The sequence below is a fragment of the Erinaceus europaeus genome, chromosome 19 (genome assembly GCF_950295315.1).
Source record: "Erinaceus europaeus chromosome 19, mEriEur2.1, whole genome shotgun sequence".
NCBI lineage: Eukaryota > Metazoa > Chordata > Mammalia > Eulipotyphla > Erinaceidae > Erinaceus > Erinaceus europaeus.
Window position 1 is genome coordinate 52,528,940 of NC_080180.1, and position 18,758 is coordinate 52,547,697.

The window sequence follows — 18,758 nt, forward strand, 5'->3', positions numbered from 1 at the left end:
ACTGGTTCTTGCACTTGATGCCATGTGCGCTTAACCCTCTGTGCTACCGCCTGACCCCCTCATTTATTTTCCATCCCCAGTCTTTTATGGCATAGACCCTACCTCTACCCTTCTTTCATACCCCTTTTTCTACTGCAGGCACCTAAGTAAGACTGCTTTCAATTTTTTGACTTTTCTGCCTATGCTCTCTGGAAAGTTTACAGTGATGCCATCTTCTTAATTGTGTATCAAATGAATCATGACCTCTTCTTAAGGATCTTTCTTAAAAATCTCTAGTTCCTCAAAAAGCATTTCCTAATCCCTCAAAACATGTGTGATCATTCATCCTTCTCCACTCTAGATGATTGTGTTTTCTCTCTCATTTATTAGATTATAAGTGTCTCAAGATTAGAGACTGTTTTCCTGATAGGAATATTGCTCATAGAATCTAGTAGTTGGGCATTCAAAAGTATTAGAAAGTGAATATAATTAAGCAAGAGCACAACTGGTCATTATGAACTAGAAGAATGAAATGTAGTAAAGAGGGGGGAAGTAAATCACTTCAGAATGTGAATAATTGCCCCAGAATTGAAAGTACTAGAAAGTTCCTAGGAGATGACAGCAACTATTGAAAGAACCGGCTTCCAACTGTCTTTAAAACCTGGAAGTGAAACTTAATAAGCCCACTCTCCCCTGTGGATAAAGAGCACATACTTTTTGCTAATTTATCTAGCTTGCAAAGTGTAGTGTGTATATACATGTGTGGGTGTGTGTATTTCTTTTATGCTAGTTAAAATAAGTTATTTGCTTTCATCAGTATTTCCCTAAGTGTTTTGGATTAAAGAAAGGAAGTATTACGTTATGTTGGGTCTCTGTTGTATTAGACCTGTGAATTATTTAAATATGAAAATGGCATACTGTGGAAGCTGAAATTTCTTTTTTGTTGTTGTTGTTGGTGGTGGTGGTGGTTCTATTTCCTTAATTTATAAGTTATTTTGTTATAGTAGTAACAAAAATATGATGCAGGCCTGAGTTTGAAAGAAATGGCACCTTTCTAGGCCATATAGTAGTTTCTGGCTGTCAGGTTTCTACTTACATGTACTTATAAATGAAGGGATAAGGTTCTTTCACATTTGGGGCAGTTATGGTTGCTTCTAGAAGTATTCAGGGAATGTTAATATCATCTAGGCTTTTCACTTGGGAGAATTGTTCTTTACTTCACAATACTTGATATTTGCCTTGGCTTGACTTATCTATTAAGAAGCAACAGAGCCTAATACTCTTTCTTCCACCACCCATCGCCAATCTTAGAGCCTTGTTCTAAGAGATACAGTGCATGAGAATTATTTGTTCTGTAATTATTCTTTGTCGAAGTGAAATGGTTCTAACTACTACTATGATTTACATAAAATTCGGTCCCACGTGACTATATTAATGAACATAAATGGTTATCTTAGCCCAAGCAGCGTGAAAATAATTACCAAAGTAACCTTACCAAATTACCTAAGTACTAGAAAGCCACAAATGTGAGCTCTAGCTCTTGTTCTGTTTCCTTTTACGGGGAGAGCTTGATGTTTGTATTTGATTTTGTTTGTTTTGTAGCATACTTGAACTGTGAACCTCAGGGATTTATTTTCCATCAGGGTTGTTGTTGTGGCTTGGTGCTGGCGGTACAAATCCACCATTCCTGGTGCCCCTTTTTCCTGCCTGCCTGCCTGCCCCCTTTCCCTTCCCTTTCTCTCTCTGCTTTCCCCCTTTCCTCTCCCTCTCCCTATTCCCCTCTCCCTCCCCTTCTTCCATCTTCCCTCCTCTCCTCTTCCCCCTCTTCCCCCTTCTTCTCCCCTCCTCTCCTCTCCCCCTCCCCTTCCCCTTACTATTCCTCCTCCCTCTCCCCTTCCTCTCTCCTCCCCTCCTCCCCCTCCCCCTCTCTTTCTCTCCTCCTCTCCTTCCTCCCCCTCCTCTCCTCCTCCCCCTCCTTTCCTCCTCCCCCTCCTCTCCCCCTCTCCCTCCCCTTCCTCTCCCCTTCCTCTCCTCCTCTCTCCCCTTCCTCTCTCCTCCTCTCCTCCTCTCCCTCTCCTTCCTGTCTCCTCTCTTCCTCCTACTCCCCCTCCTCTCTCCCTCCTCTCTCCCTCCTCTCCTCCTCCCCCTCCACTCTCCCCATCCTCTTCCAAATCTGATTGGCTTTGAAGTATATAGACTTACAGATTACTGGGGGGTAGGAGTGGTGCCAGGGCCTGAACTGAGGGCCTCCAGGACAACAAGGCTGCTCTACTGGGAGAGCCACCTTCCAACCTATGAATTGTTTTCCCTTGTGAAAATACCGTATTTGTCAAAATACAGTGTTTTGTTAGTCTTAATTGATGCTGCAGCTCACAATAGATTTTTTACTTGTCTTGATTTTGTTTAACCCACAGTTAAAATACCAAGGGAAAAAGGAGATGTGGCGTAGACTGATAGCAGCTAGGAAGGGCTTGCTATTATTTCTTCAGTAGTTACCTTTGATACATTTTTTTTTTTGTTAAAATGTATCTGAAGAGAACTAAAGCTAGTCAGCAATCTAGAATTGCATAAACAATTTTTCATAATTAAAAAAATGCATGCATTGTTCTAGTGACTTGATAGAATCCCTGCATCAGTCCTCAGTGACGAAGGAACTCAGCTTTTAAATAGCTTTGCTGGAGTCCATAACATTGCAGGGTTTTTTCTTTTTCATTAAGACACTACAGTGCATAGATCACCTGCCACTGATTTACAGTTGGTACTTGATAAACAGATTCCAGTTAACATTCTTTCTATTTATCTGCATGAGGGCATGGTAGATTTCAGTTTGTGAAATAAGGCCTTCTTTTATATTGTATGCTACCCTATAGTAACTGAGCATTATTTCACCAAGATTTATGCATTAAGTGAAACCCTGCTGGATTTTAAGCGCTTTTATCTTTGACTGAACTGGAAATGTTGACTTCTTTTCAGAGGTTGCCATTTGTGTAAGGTGTAACTAATCTTGAGCTCAAATTTTTAATCTGAGAATATGAGAAAAGAAGCTAGACAGATACAAAAGCAAAAGAGAAACAGCTGATAAAAAATTAGAACTCTCAGGGGCAAAAAGAAAAAGGAAAAAAAAAAAAACACTAGTATAGCCACAGGCCCTTTGGAATTTAACTAAAATATGTCTACTGGCTATCTACATAATGAAGGACCCCCCCCCCCCCAACTCTTCATCTGCACTATTCCAGCCCTTAGGTCCATGATTGTTCAACAATTTGTTTGGCTTTGTATGTTAACTGTCTTGTCAGCCACCAGGTTCCAGATGCTAGCATGATGCCTACCAGACTTCCCTGGACAGACAACCCCACCAATGTGTCCTGGAGCTCCGCTTCCCCAGAGCCCTTCCCCACTAGGGCAAGAGAGAGATAGGCTGGGAGTATAGATCGACCTGTCAACGCCCATGTTCAGCAGGGAAGCAGTTACAGAAGCCAGACCTTCCACTTCCTGCATCCCACAATGATCTTGGGTCCATACTCCTCCCTCTGGTTAAAGAATAGGAAAGCTATCAGGGGAGAGTCTGGGATATAGAGTTCTGGTGGTGGGAATTGTGTAAAGTTGAACCCCTCTTATCCTATGGTTTTTTCAATGCTTCGTTTTTATAAATAAAAAAAATAGAACAAAATACTAAGTGCTAAAATTTTCTAGGATTTGGAACTTTTCTCTAACCAGAAGAATTTATCGTTGATTCCTATTAAGGTCTTCAAGATTTATCAGGTATTATCACAAGAAAGTGGATAAGGTAGAATATGGGAAATTTTTCTAATATAATTCCACTGTAGTGTTTTTCTTTAAAAGTAATATTTTTACTGTTCCAGGAGGTGGCGCAGTGGATAAGGCATTGGACTCTCAAGCATGAGGTCCTGAGTTCAGTCCCTGGCAGCACATATACCAGAATGATGTCTGGTTCTTTCTCTTCCTCCTGCTATCTTTCTCATTAATAAATAAAATTTTTTAAAAAGAAACAAGTAACATTTTTAATTGATGTTACTGCACACTCCATTAAAACATTCCAACTGGTTTGAGGACTGACATATATTTGACTAATTTGATAGTCAATGTCACCAGATATAAGTTACAGAATAATTTTTTTTTCCTCCAGGGTTATTGCTGGGCTCGGTGCCTGCACCATGAATCCACCGCTCCTGGAGGCCATTTTCCCCCCCTTTTGTTGCCCTTGTTGTTGTAGCCTCGTTGTGGTTATTATTGTTTCCATTGTTGATGTTGTTCGTTGTTGGATAGGACAGAGAGAAATGGAGAGAGGAGGGGAAGACAGAGGGGGAGAGAAAGATAGATACCTGTAGACCTGCTTCACTGCCTGTGAAGCGACTCCTCTGCAGGTGGGGAGGGGGAGGGGGCTCGAACTGGGATCCTTATGCTGGTCCTTGAGCTTTGCGCCACATGGGCTTAACCCACTGTGCCACCGCCCAACCCCCTCTTACAGAATAATTTGAATTTGTATATACTACCTCTGATTCTAGTGATTAGCATTGTTCTTAATAGAACATTTTTGAGAAATTAATTTACCTTAACAAAATGATATGAACTTCATAATCTGAATGAGATGAACAGGAATGTTTCTCTCTTGTGCTGGATTATTTTATTCTACATATTGAGGTTTTTGTTTTGTTTTGTTTTTATAACTCTACCTAGACTTGATTCAAACACCTTTTTTCTAGAGCAAGGAAAAAGTGTGACTACTAGTGATATTATCTAAAGGTCTTGCTTCTGTTCCCTATCTACAAGATTAGATTTAAATTTGGGAGAAAAAAGCCGGCTACTTATTTGAAGAGTAGAAAAAAGATAGAGTACCATATAGTTCTCACAGGGCCTTCAGTAGTAGTGCAAAGTCAACAGCATACATGCCAGGAATACTGTTCATACAAATCTGTGCCATCTTGAGTTGTTCAGTTTAATGGCCATCTACTCTTCTCTGTCATAAATACTACTTGGAATTCTTACTAGATTTTTTTTGCGTCTATATTTTCCATGAGATTAGGAACAGTATTTTCATAGTAATTGTAATAGTTGTCTCAAGGTAAATAATATCGCTGATAAGCTGGAAATATTTTAGCATTCAGTTACGTAATCACCCATGTTGTTTACATTGGCTAATTAGAGGAAAATTAAACTTTTAATATTTTTACAGTTTACATAATCGGGGGGGCTGGGCAGAGCAGCGGCACACCTATATGAGTGCACATTATTACCGGTTAGTGCGAGGAGATTGATTCGAGCCCTCAGTCCCTACCTTTAAGGGGGAAGCTTTACCAGCAGTGAAGCAGTGCAGGGAGGGGCTGTCTTTCATCTCTCTCTCTCTCTCACCTCCCCCCCATTTCCTCTGTTTTGTCCAATAAAAATAATTTTTAAAAAATCAAGCTATTTATAATTGAGCCTTTCAGCTACTAGACAAACAGTGTGTGTCATGACATCTTACTTAGCCTCTGCTTTCATACTTTTACCTATGACAGATGATTCTCATTTGCTTCATTCTTGTTTTATCTAGTCAGATCACTAATCACAGTGAGCCTAAGGAAAATAGATAGCATATATATAAACATAGAAATGTTAAGGTTTACCGAGCAGTGGCGCACCTGTTGAACGCACATGTTGCAATGCACAAGGACCCAGGTTCGAGTCCCCGGCCCCCACCTGCGGGGGAAAGCTTTGCGAGTGGTGAAGCAGGGCTGCAGGTGTCTCTCTGTCTCTCTCCCTCTCTGTCTCCCCCTTCCTCTTGATTTCTGACTGTCTCTATCCAATAAATAAATAAAGATAATAAAAAAATTTAAAAAAAGAAATGTTAAGGTTTTTAAAAATGTGTATTGATATTAGATGATGTAACTTTATACTTAGGAAAATATAAACACATTATAATTTTAATTTTAGACATTGAAATTAATTCAAAGAATGTTGGGCTCATTCAATAGAAAACTTAAAACATTTAATTTAGTGTTATCCACAAATTTTTAGACATGTGTCTCTATTAATCAAATATTTTAGTACTTGGAATTTGTGTACAAATGAGGTCCATAATTAATAGCACCTTTTATAGAACAGAGCTTATTTTTTTCAGATCTTGTAGAATTCTGGCTCATATCCTAAATTTGGATGTTATAGGGCAGATTAGTGGAAATTAATATACATGAAATTTGTAAATATGGTATCATGTATGAATACAATTTTGATAGCTACAGTTATATAGCAGCATATATATGTGATATATACTTATATATAGATATCTGTAGATATACATACATATGTGGAAGGTATACATATATATTAGAAATGTCATGACACGTTTTTGCTTTTCTGACAATTCTCTCTATACACACACACACACACACACACACTCACATACATATACATATATATATTCAGAACAAATGATTTTTCATCCATGCTTTTCAGCTGTTTAAAAATCTGTTTAATTCATAATCTTATAGGACAATAGTTCAGTTGATAGACTAAATCGACAGTTTTTTATTCTTTTTTCTAGTAGGAGTTTTTGAGAGGGTTCTCATTTCCTAAGTGAGAGTGAGGCCTACCTGTATGTGAAAAATTGGACTTACAATGAGTTCATGAGTAAGAGCTACATATTTGTCTTTCCAATGCTGCTCTAAAATAATAAAAGCATTTTAGGGGTAAGAACTTCATGCTGAGAGTGCATATTGGTGGGAGGGAGCAGACTTGTTGATTCAAAACACTGGCGCTTTTGGTTCAGGGTTGATGCTATACAAGTGAATGTAAGGGGAGTCGGGCGGTGGCGCAGTGGGTTAAGCGCACGTGGCGCCAAGCCCAAGGACCGGCGGAAGGATCCTGGTTCGAGCCCCAGGCTCCCCACCTGCAGGGGAGTCCCTTCACAGGTGGTGAAGCAGGTCTGCAGGTGTCTGTCTTTCTCTCCCCCTCTCTGTCTTCCCCTCCTCTCTCCATTTCTCTGTCCTAGCCAACAATGACGACATCAAAACAACAACTACAGCAATAAAACAAGGGCAACAAAAGGGAATAAATAAATAAATATATATTTTAAAATAAAAAAAATAAGAAGTGAATGTAAATATACTATTAGTTACTTTAATTTGAAAAAATTAGTACAACGTTTTATCCAAAGCACACATGTAACTTGAATCAAAAGACATTGGATGATAAATTATATATACACATATTTATAAAATATATACACACATATACATATATTTTTTTTAATTTAAGAAAGGATTAATTAACAAAACCATAGGGTAGGAGGGGTACAACTCCACACAATTCCCACCGCCCAATCTCCATATCCCACCCCCTCCCCCAATAGCTTTCCCATTCTCTATCCCTCTGGGAGCATGGACCCAGGGTCATTGAGGGTTGCAGAAGGTAGAAGGTCTGGCTTCTGTAATTGCTTCCTCGCTGAACATGGGCGTTGACTGGTCGGTCCATACTCCCAGTCTGCCTCTCTCTTTCCCTAGTAGGATGGGTCTCTGGGGAAGCTGAGCTCCAGGACACATTGGTGGTGTCTTCAATTCAGGGAAGTCTGGCCGGCATCCTGATGATACCTGGAACCTTGTGACTGAAAAGAGAGTTAACATACAAAGCCAAACAAATTGTTGAGCAATCATGGACCCAAAGCTTGGAAAAGTGGAGAGGAAGTATTAGGGAGGTACTCACTGCAAACTCTAGTATACTTCTGCTTTCTTACTTTGGTGCCATACTCCAAACTCAGTCAATTTCTGCTTTGCGTTTCTACTTCTTTTTTTTTTTTTTTTTTTTTACATGCATAACATTCCCCAGATTCCCATTTAGCAATACAACCCCCACTATTTCATTCATCATTTTTCATGGACCTGTAGTCTCCCCACCCACCCACCCACCCCAGAGTCTTTTACTTTGGTGTAATACTCCAATTCCATTTCAGGTTCGACTTGTGTTTTCTTTTCTAATCTTGTTTTTCAACTTCGGCCTGAGAGTGAGATCATCCCATATTCATCCTTCTGTTTCTGACTTATTTCACTCAACATGATTTTTTCAAGGTCCATCCAAGATCGGCTGAAAACGGTGAAGTCACCATTTTTTACAGCTGAGTAGTATTCCATTGTGTATATATACCACAACTTGCTCTGAATGACTCTGAAAATGTCCAATAGTTCTAGGTTATCTATCTCTTCATTTAGCTCCCTTATGTCTTTACTGATTTTCTTCCTGGATGATCTGTCAAGTTGAGATAGTGGGGTGTTGAAGTCCCCTACTATGATTGTGTTACTGTTAATATATTGCTGTAGCTCTTTCAGTAGAAGTTTGATGTATTTAGATGGCTTCTCATTGGGTGCATAGATATTAATAATTGTTAAGTCCTCTTGATTGACTGATCCTCTGAGCATTAAGTAGTGTCCATTCCTATCTTTTTTAATCTTATGTATTTTAAAGTCTATCATGTCAGATATGAGAATAGCTGTTCCTGCCCTTTTTTGTGGGCCATTGGCTTGAATGATAGTTTTCCATCCTTTCACTTTAAGTCTGTGTTTGTCTTGTTGTGTTAGGTGAGTTTCCTGTAGACACCATATTGTTGGGTTGTGTTTTCTGATCCATCTTCCTACTCTGTGTCTTTTAATAGGTGAATTCAGGCCATTCACATTTATTGATATCAAAGATTGAAGATATTTTAACGCCATTCTTGTAGAGTTTTAGAGTGTTTTGATATATGTTCTATTTGTGGTGGTCTGGTTGTTTATAGGAAACCTTTCAGAACTTCTTTCAAGGCAGGCTTGGTGATGGTTGCTTCCTTCAACTGTTGCTTGTCTGAGAAGGTTTTGATGCTTCCATCTAGTCTGAATGACAGTCTAGCAGGATATAGTATTCTTGGCTGAAAGCCTTTCTCATTGAGCACTCGATAGATATCTTGCCATTCTCTTCTGGCCTGTAGTGTTTGTATGGAGAAGTCTGCTGCTAATCTTATGGGTTTTCCTTTGTAGGTGACTCTTTGTTTTTCTCTTGCAGCCTTGAGGATCCTTTCTTTATCCTTATTCCTTTCCAATCTAAGTATGACATGTCTTGGTGTCTTTAGGTCTGGGTTAATTCTGTTTGGGACCCTCTGGGCTTCTTGAATCTTTATGTTTTTGGTGTTGTCTAGACTAGAGAAATTTTCAGCTATTATGGCCTGGAGAACGCTTTCTTCCTCCCCTTCTCTTTCTTCCTCTGGTAAGCCAATAATGCGTATATTGTTTCTTTTGAAGTCATCCCATAGGACTCTGTTGTTATTTTCAGCATCTCTTAATCTCTTTTTGAGATCTCTTACTTCTTCTTTAGTTGTCTCTAATTCATCCTCAATCTTGCTAATTCTGTCTTCAGCCTCATTGATTCTATTCTCTCTGCCCTCTACTGTTTTCTGGAGTTCATCTATTTTGTTGCCCTGCTCTGATACTGTTTTAGCTTGTTCAGCTAGTTGCCTTCTTAGCTCAGCAATTTCAGCTTTCAGCTCTCTAATAACCATGAGATAATTAGAATTTTCTTCCATATTCTCATTTGTTGTTCCTGCATTTCTGATTACAATTTTTTCAAATTCTTTACTCACTCCTGTTATTATTTCCTTAGCTAATGTTTGGATGTTGAACTCGTTGTTTTGTGCTTTGCCCTCTGGAGGACTTTTAGCTGGACTCTTGTCCTGGTTCGAGTCTCCATTATTTTTTCTTGTTGTTTTAACCATTTTATATAAGTTAAGAGGTTTTTCAATCCCTGAGTTGGAGTTCAGTGGTGTAAAAGCCTTTTTTTTTTCCCCCTGTAGGCTATGGTAGCCTGAGGGCTTTTAAACTATCAATAGGCTTCTTGGCTTAATCAATGACTCCTGACCAAGAGATAAAGCAGGGTGTGGCAGAGATAATCCAGTGGTTATACAAAGAGACTTTCACAGCCCTTCAGCTATGCCACCGAGGTATAGGTCTTCTCCTGAGTTTCCCGGTTAGATCTCTGTGCCCTGGTGTCCCTCCCTGTTGCTGCTCCAGATTCTGAGGGTAGTAGCAATGGAGACTCAGAGTTGTACTTGGTGAGTCTCTGGGGAGTCCTTTCCTCCCTTCAGCTGTCCCCTTGTTGGTGGAGCAGACTGGAGGTGGTGTCTCCACTGACAAACTGTTGAACTGTTAGCAGTCACTTAATCTCTCCTTAGGCCCCTCTCTCCTCTCTGTCACCAGCCACGCGTGTTTGTACTCACGGGTGATTTACTGGGTTTCTGTGGTCATTCTAGTCCTGTCTTGTTTCGGTCCGGGTGGTCTCCTTTGGTATTCCTAGTTGATCCGGGAGAGGAGAGGAGCGGAGAGAAAGCGATCTGCTGCTCGTAGCTCCACCTCCCACACATATACATATTTAATATATATATTTTTTATTTTCAAATGAGACTGATAGCTCTTCAGTTATGAGTAAGCTCCTTGAAGGTTTGGATCCTGAATCACGAGTACTGGTTTTTTTTTTTTAATATTTATTTATTCCCTTTTTTGTTGTCCTTGTTTTATTGTTGTAGTTGTTGTTGTTGTTATTGATGTCATTGTCGTTGGATAGGACAGAGAGAAATGGAGAGAAGAGGGGAAGACACAGAGGGGGAGAGAAAGACACCTGCAGACCAGCTTCACCACCTGTGAAGCGACTCCCTTGCAGGTGGGGAGCCAGGGGCTCAAACCTGGATCCTTGAGCCGGTCCTTGCACTTTGTACCACCTGCGCTTAACCCGCAGTGTTACCGCCCAACTCCTGAGTACTGTTTTCTATGGAAAGGATCTCAAAAAGTGTGTTAAAATCATTGGTCTCTTTAAGTGACTTATTCTATATCTGTGATCTTAAGTGATTTTTTGCTTAGTCTTCAGATTATTTTAAATTGTTGCAACGAAAGGTATACTACTATTTAAAAGGGAGTCTGAAAGACAACTTTAGGGTATTGTAAAGATTTTCTTGCTGTAATGTAGATTTCTTTGTTCTATTTGGATTATATCTAAATATTTTGTCAGAATATTTCCACTTGAATGTTTAGCACAACTAAGCCTTAATAATTTTCTACTATCTGAACAGATTCAGTTAATGCTTAAGTATTTCAAACAAATGCCTTTGTGACTTTTTGTTAATGTCCCAGAACATAAAAATACTATAGTTCCATTTACTTCTCATTTTTGTTATTTTTATATATCTTGTCTTTGAGTCACTTCATAATTTGTAAATGGTTTTATAATTCCTTAAGTTTTTGCACTGCATCTCAAAAATAACTGCACATATGTTCAAACAGCCGTTGGATCTGACTGCACTTTGCGGCACTATGCTGGAACCTATTGTCACCTAATTTAGCAGTAGTTTTATAATAGCTTAACATATCTTATAATTTTAATTGTTCAGGAAGAATGAGATCATTTAATTTGACTCAAAATTCAGAAGAATGAATGTCAAATTAATAATTTACCCCCTTTGCATAATACTGATGCATAGGATATTAGAAGGATTGATGGCAGAAAAGGTTAACAAATTTTAGCAGCTTTCATTAGCTTTACATCATCATATGTTTGTGGTGTTGACTGAAATAGGCTTTGTAGGAGATCTCAGTCTAGGGAACTAATTACTTGTGCCGATTGGTGCACTGATGAATAGACCCTCATTGTATCATTCCCCTGAAGACGAGGAGCAGCCTGTGATTCACGACTGCATCTTGGCTGATATTTGATAATAATTTTAACAGATAAATGTAGGTAGGCAGAATGATGAAGTGCCTATCCAAGCTCCATGGCTATCAAAGCCATACACATAGCCAGCCATCTGTATACAGCCTTTCTCCCCTCTCACCTAAGGAGGATTTTATTTTATTAATTGAGCCTCTAGCAACTGTTTTTTTTTCTCTCTCTTTCTTTCTTTCTTTCTTTCTCTCTCTCTCTCTTTTCCTTTCTTTTTTCCCTATATACACATCCTGCATATGTTTATTTTTGTATAGGATATAACATGATATCTTAAATATTAATTTTAATTTTAAACGTAGACCTGAAAATAGCACAGAAAAAAATAGTTTTTTCTTTTTTGAAGACCATAATTCTTGTACTTTTCTTATTCCATTTTGATTATATTATATCTCTTCTTTATGCATGATAGAAATCAACAAAGGAATTTTTAATAGTCTTGTCTTCAGCATTTTGATAAAGAACAGTGGATTTCCTACCCTAAAAATATTTTGAATAATATAGTGTTCATCAAGTACTTATTTACAAATCTTTCCATTTTTAAAGATACATCTTTAAAAGAACAAAATAAGGGCTACTTTTGTGCATATTTTGAGACTGTCAATTGGTCAGGAGTACTAATTTGTCAAAGCTGACACAAACAATTTTATTAGCTCAGGACATGTAAGTGAAATTTTATTTTGTGTTAGCCATTCCTTGCAGAAGTTTTGCTTGCAAATAATTATTTCATGGTTACCAGGTTTACAGATTTTTATTCTTTGTATCTTGAGTAATTCTATTCTGCAGAGGTTTTTACCCTTAATTGAAAAAACTTCATATATTATCTTTATAAATAATTTTGAGCATGCTGTATGGTGATTAGTTAATAAGAAAGAAAGTTGACATTTATATATTGTCATATAAAAGATGTACATAATTGGGGAAAATATAGTAGAACTTGAATTGAGTAAACCCCTTAAAAGTACATTTCCAAAAGTATGCTTTGGATATAGCAATTATTGCACATCATATAACATATAGTTTTTAATTAAATATAAAAACAGACTACATAAAACAGAAATCCAATCTGATTTGCTTGAAAATAGATTGCTATTTCACACTATAGGAATGGTTTATTTAAAAACAGTAAATGGAAAAGAAATGCATTTTCTTGTGTTGTTCTAAGCCTCAGGGGCTAAATGTAATGAATATTTTAAGAGATTATTTTAATTAAATTCCTGCACATCTAAACAGAGTAATATTTTATTATCACATACATTACCATGTAACTGAGATATTCATTAAAGTTAACACTTTCTGGACCAAGAATTCATGGTATGATTTACTGACCTTGTGCAAAAAGCCACAAATTAGGAAGAAAAATGAAGGGGGACAGACTTTGATTAATATAGGTAATGCTATACCATATTTATAATAGCCTTTTCCCTATTCTGGTTTATAAATGCAGCCACAGAGAAAGGTGCCCTGCTGAGGCTGAAATGAGGCTGAAATCAGAGCACATGCCACTAGAGTGTGGGGAAACTGATCACACTGTCAGCAATTCATTTCAAAATGATATATTTAGTGCTCATTTCACCTTCCAAGAAAAAGGAAAAGGAGTTCCTTAGACGGGAAGGTGATGTTGTTATTTTCAAGGACATACCTAAGTTAAAGATTGCAGAAAGGGGAGTGAATGAGGTGGAGGGAGAATTAAAAGGAAGGGAAGGGAGGAAAAGGCAGAGCAAACAAGGAGAGCTTTATGCAGAAATTCAGTGCTACCACGCTGTTTGATAATTGCTAACATATGTGGCTTCTCTGTTTCATTGTAGTCGTCCTCGTGAGTTCTGGCGCCTTGACTACTGGGAAGATGACTTGCGGCGCCGGCGACGATTTGTGCGTAACCCTCTAGGATCCACACATCCTGAAGCGACACTAAAAACAGCCGTGGAACATGGTCAGTGTATAAACCACTCCTTGCCAATAGCAGCAGGTATAGTACTTGGTAATGAAGAACATGGCATCATTATTACAAGATACTGCAAAATGGTCCACCTCCATGTGTCATGGTACCTACCACCCAAAAGGGAATCCCCCCTTCACATAGGATCATTTTAAATTATGGTGTCAAGTTTATGTATTATGTCACATAAGCAAAACTTACTTAACATAAACCCTTTGTTTCAGAATAGTGCATAAAACAATTCTCCTTTTAAGAGACACATTCAGCTTTGAGTAAATTAACCTGGAACCCGGCTTACATCCTGGAATATCAGAAAGACTACATTTACAAACCAAATAGACTTCTAGGTTCTGTTGTGCATCTCTGCTTTTCCCTCAAACATGATATTTTAGCATGAGATTATGAAGCGAGAGAGTTGGCAATAAATGTCCAAGTGCCTCGATACTTTCCGAGCCTTGATTTGTAGCTGGTTGTGATAGATGGTCCCTGGAAAAAGGGACTAGATGTTATTCTCATATGTTCCTGGTTTTTGCATCATCTTGTTATCATTCTTAACAGAAGATTTTTCCTTTTTTGATATAATGCTTATCACTGTGATTTAGTTTAGGTGGAAGTCTGATAAGCAAATTGGAAGGACTGATACAGCCCTTTGGATTTGACAGTATGCTTTTTTTGATCATAGAACTTCACTTTATACTTTTTGAAGGCCAGTTGGGGGGGGGGCATTATTCTTGAACTATAGATTTGTTTTAGCAATATAGCAATTTTAATTTCCTTTATTCAGGGACATTAGTTTAACATCACCTCATTTTTAATTGATAATATGCAGTATACAGAAGAAATATTAAATTACATTTAATAAGGATATTAGGAATTTAGATTAAAAGTCTATGATCTTAGGTTTGGCTTCAGTCAGGCAGCTTAACCTCTTGCACTCAGCCTTTAGAGCCATTTCTGGAAGAAAATGTCTACAATATGTCATCAGATATAACACCAAATGTGACATCAGTCCTTTAAAATAAATGATCATACTGAGACTAGTCAATAGCAAAGTGATCTAAACTCAGTAATAGTCTCAGAGCCCTACATTTTCAACTAGTGGAGGTGGAGAGGGAGAAATAAGATGTAGAATTAATTAGGCCACTTTTGCTTTTAGGTTTCATGTACATTTTATGTGGTGTTACAGATTTTAGTTATTTTTTTTTCTTTTGCTTTCCTTTATTTTTTTGTTAACCCTTGAGTAAAGACCCCCTTTCATTGAAAAAGATTAGTCTTTTTACATTTTTTATTCTTTATAATCCACATGTTACCATGTATACTTAAAATTTGAAATTGAATAATTATATAGGTAATGCTATACCATATTTATAATTTCTATCTCAACTGTTATTTCACATTGAGTTCTGAATGACATTCATACCAACTTCTTAATGGCAATGAAAATGCTTTTATGAAAAAAATTCCCTATATATCTGGAATTTCCTAAAACTACACATGGGTAAAAGTATTAAGGCTTTTTGTTTGTTTGTATTGAGTTTTTATCCTAAGAGAAATATTTGCAACCAAGTTTAGAATTTTTGTTATTGTTTTAATACAGAACTTACTAAAATACATGTTTATAAAAATAGTGCACTTAACACTTAGGAAAATAATATATTCTTCATTTTTTTTAAACTTTAGCTTTAAAAATAGTATACCAATTTTTAAAATATTCAGCTTTAAAAATATTCATTATCAATTTATTAAAAAATTTTTCTGTATATAAGTTGATTTCAGTCTACTCTAAGTAATTGAAAAGTTAGTTATCTATGTTCTACTGTCACTGTTAAAATTGAGAGAAGTGAAACATTTTTGTATATTTGTCCTTTCCAGTATTATTTTATACTAATATTATAAGGACTAATGTTTAAACATTAAAAGGTTTAAACCAAAACTTAAATCTGAATGTCTATTTGAAAATATCATCTAGAAGCGTAGAAGAGTCTTTAGTCCTCTTACAAGTATAAAAAAAATGTGATATTTAATATTTTTTTGCAAAAGATACAAGCTATAATTTTAATCAACTTACATATCATTACTTTTATCTTTTTATTTGGAGCAATAAAATATATTAAATAGCTTTGGGGCTTAACACTGATTGTGGTATTATTTGAATTAAGCACATTTTAACAATTTTTTATGTAAGCAAAGCTTACTATTTTAATGTTTTGTAAGTTGACATTTAGAATTAACCCTAAATTTCTATGCTTTTATTCTAAATCAGTAACATTTCAAAAGCTGATTAAAAATGAACATATTAAGAAGCAAGCATATAAAATTTGAAATAATGGAACTTCCTTCACATGGACAAATATTGCACTTTGATGTTAAATGTTTAAAATAGGTGTTACTAAGTAGTAGAGTATGTCCATTTTATACTGTTTTGTAACTTTTTATTTTTATTTATAATTGATTTAACCTGAAACAGGCCATTTTGAAAATGCAGAATCTTCAAACACCACCAACTATATTATCATTATCCAAGGAAGGCATCTAAATAGAAGTGCTGTTGGAGCTTAGTTATATATTTTAGTACTAAGAGCCATCTTTTTTATAGATTGATTTGATTTGAAGGAAAGCCTCTGGTGTAAAGGTGGCAGAGTAAATACCTGAAGAGTGATGTTCTCTGTTTGGGCGATCAATACTGGCCCCATGACTCTACTTCTGGCTACCTTCTAGTTAAAAACAAATTTTTTAATTCTGACAATTTAATTGCCCTTCCCAAGTTCACATTAACTTGCTTGGGGAAAAGGGCTTTGGGTAATTTTTCAAAGAGAGACCCTCCAAAGTGGTTATTTATAAAAGTCATTTTGTAATGGGAGATTTCTTTCTTCTTTTTTTTTTTTTCTTTCTTTTTTTTTTGCCTCCAGGGTTATCGCTGACACTTGGTGCCAGCACTAGGGACCCACTGCTCCTCAGGGCCTTTTTTTCTTCTCCTCCCCTTCTTTTTTTTTTTTTTTTTTTTTTACATTTTGTTGGATAGGACAGAGAAATCGAGAGGAGGTGGGGGGAGAAAGACACCTGCAGACCTGTTTCACCCCTTATGAAGTGACATCCCCCCACACACAGATGGAAGACCAGGGGCTCGAACCAGATTCCTTTCAACTTGTCCTTGCACTTCAAACTGTGTGCTTATCCCAGTGCACTACCACCTGGCCCCCAATGGGAGATTTCTTTAACTTCACAGAAATAGTCATATCTTTCAGTTAAAATTAGTATTTCTTCCTCTGGTCAAATATTATTTATGGAAATCAGCAGCAGCAAGCCAAAGTGACCTGTTTAATATTTGAGGGTTTTTCTTCCATTTTATAGTTGTAAAATAGATTAGAAACCAGTTGTCGTGAAACCAGTCCTAACATTTTCTTAATGCATAGAGCCCATTTTGTCATTTATTTATTATCAGAGCATTTTAGATCTGGAAAGAACCCGAGGTTAAATTCTGTTACAACTTTATTCTTTACAAGTAGGGAAAGTGAGAAATCAAAAAGCCAATTATGCTAGATATAGTGCCAAGCCCATGGTCAACTAATGACTAATCAGCTTTCTTATCATTGTGCCATCCTGTCTTCTAAAATTCATTGTTAAATATAGTGTGAAAACTTTACATCCAGATTAATGCCACATAAATTGTTTATAATTAGAAATACTGGTATTTAATTCAAATACTAAAATAGGTTAGCAATAGAATCCTGTTGAATCCAAGACACTATTATAGTGTCTTATAAGCATATGGATATAAGTAACTCATCTGGCTTTTTTAAGGATGACAGATCATATAAAGACCCTGAATTATGCCATTCTCCCATAACTTCAATATTGTCATATGTCTATTTCCTTTTTAGGATCCACATATACTAGGTTCTCTAATACTGTAGGGGAATTGATTAATAATAAATTTACCGTCTTTTCCTAATTATCTTTTATATATTCACTATTATTTCTAGAGTAAAGTTTCTTGACTTGGAAATGTTTAGATAGCATACATTACAAAGGGGAATTAGTTTAGGACAGTAGTCGTGTTAAAGAGACTTTGTGTGCTGTTGATAATGTACTACATTAGTATAGGCTGGGGAGACAGCATAATGTTTGTGTGAAAGACTTTCATGCCTGAGGCTCTTAGGTCACAGATGAAGCACACATAGTACTATGCATGTGGAGACTAGGGTTTGATCCCCTTTTCTCTACCTGCGGGGGGCGGCACTTCACAAGTGGTTGAAACAGGTCTTGCAGGTATCTGTTTTTCTCTCTCCCTATCTTTGCTCCTCATCTCTTTTTTTAAAATACTTTTTAATTTATTTATTTATTTATTATTGGATATAGACAGAAAATTTGAGAGGGGATGGGGGTAAAGAGAGGGAAAGAGATAGAGACCTTTGCAGCCCTGTGTTACTACTTGTGAAGCTTTCCACCTGCAGGTGGGAACCAGGGGCTTGGACCCCAGGTCCTTGTGCACTGTAATGTGTTCACTTAACCAGGTGTGCCACCACCTGGCCTCTCCCCTTTCTTCTCAGTTTCTCTTTGCCCAATCAAATAAAATAGGGAAGGAAAAAATAATGGCCATGAGGGGCAGTGGATTTGCAGTTCTGGCACATCCCCAGCAATAGCCCTGGAGGCAAAACAAACAAAAAGCAACAGTACCTATTTTACATCACAGTAGATGGAAACTTGTATTTATGTGTATTTGAGGTCACTTTGTTATTCGAGTAGCAATTTTTTTTTTCTTAAACAACATGGCTAATTCTTGATGTGTGAACTTCATTGATGATAATATGAAATATTGATGATTCAACCTCACTGGTAGAGCAGCTTTTGAAAGGAGGGTTATATAATGGGGGTGAGTTATCTGTTCGTTTTTCTATTTTAACTTTAATTACATAACATGGTGGCTAGATAAATTAACTCATTTCCAGATATAAAGAACTTGAACTTTGCATTTTGAGGACCACTTTTTTTCTGAGATTTCTCTCTGCTCCTAGTGAATTAAAAAAAAAAATCATGTTTCAAGGAAAATATTTTTGATAAATTTCTGTGATTTCATTTAACAATATAGTTTAGTTACTATATATAGTTAGGATAA

General features: G+C 36.9%; 1 protein-coding gene across 3 annotated transcripts in view; it reads left to right on the forward strand.

The window, feature by feature from the left end:
* The window catches only part of LRBA (LPS responsive beige-like anchor protein), a 554,160-nt gene that overhangs the window by 287,434 nt on the left and 247,968 nt on the right, over positions 1 to 18,758 (forward strand). For all 3 annotated transcript variants that reach the window (XM_060178956.1, XM_060178957.1, XM_060178958.1), the window contains one exon: positions 13,512 to 13,636. In XM_060178956.1, the coding sequence (XP_060034939.1) occupies positions 13,512 to 13,636 (125 nt within the window). The remainder of the gene's footprint in view (positions 1 to 13,511; positions 13,637 to 18,758) is intronic.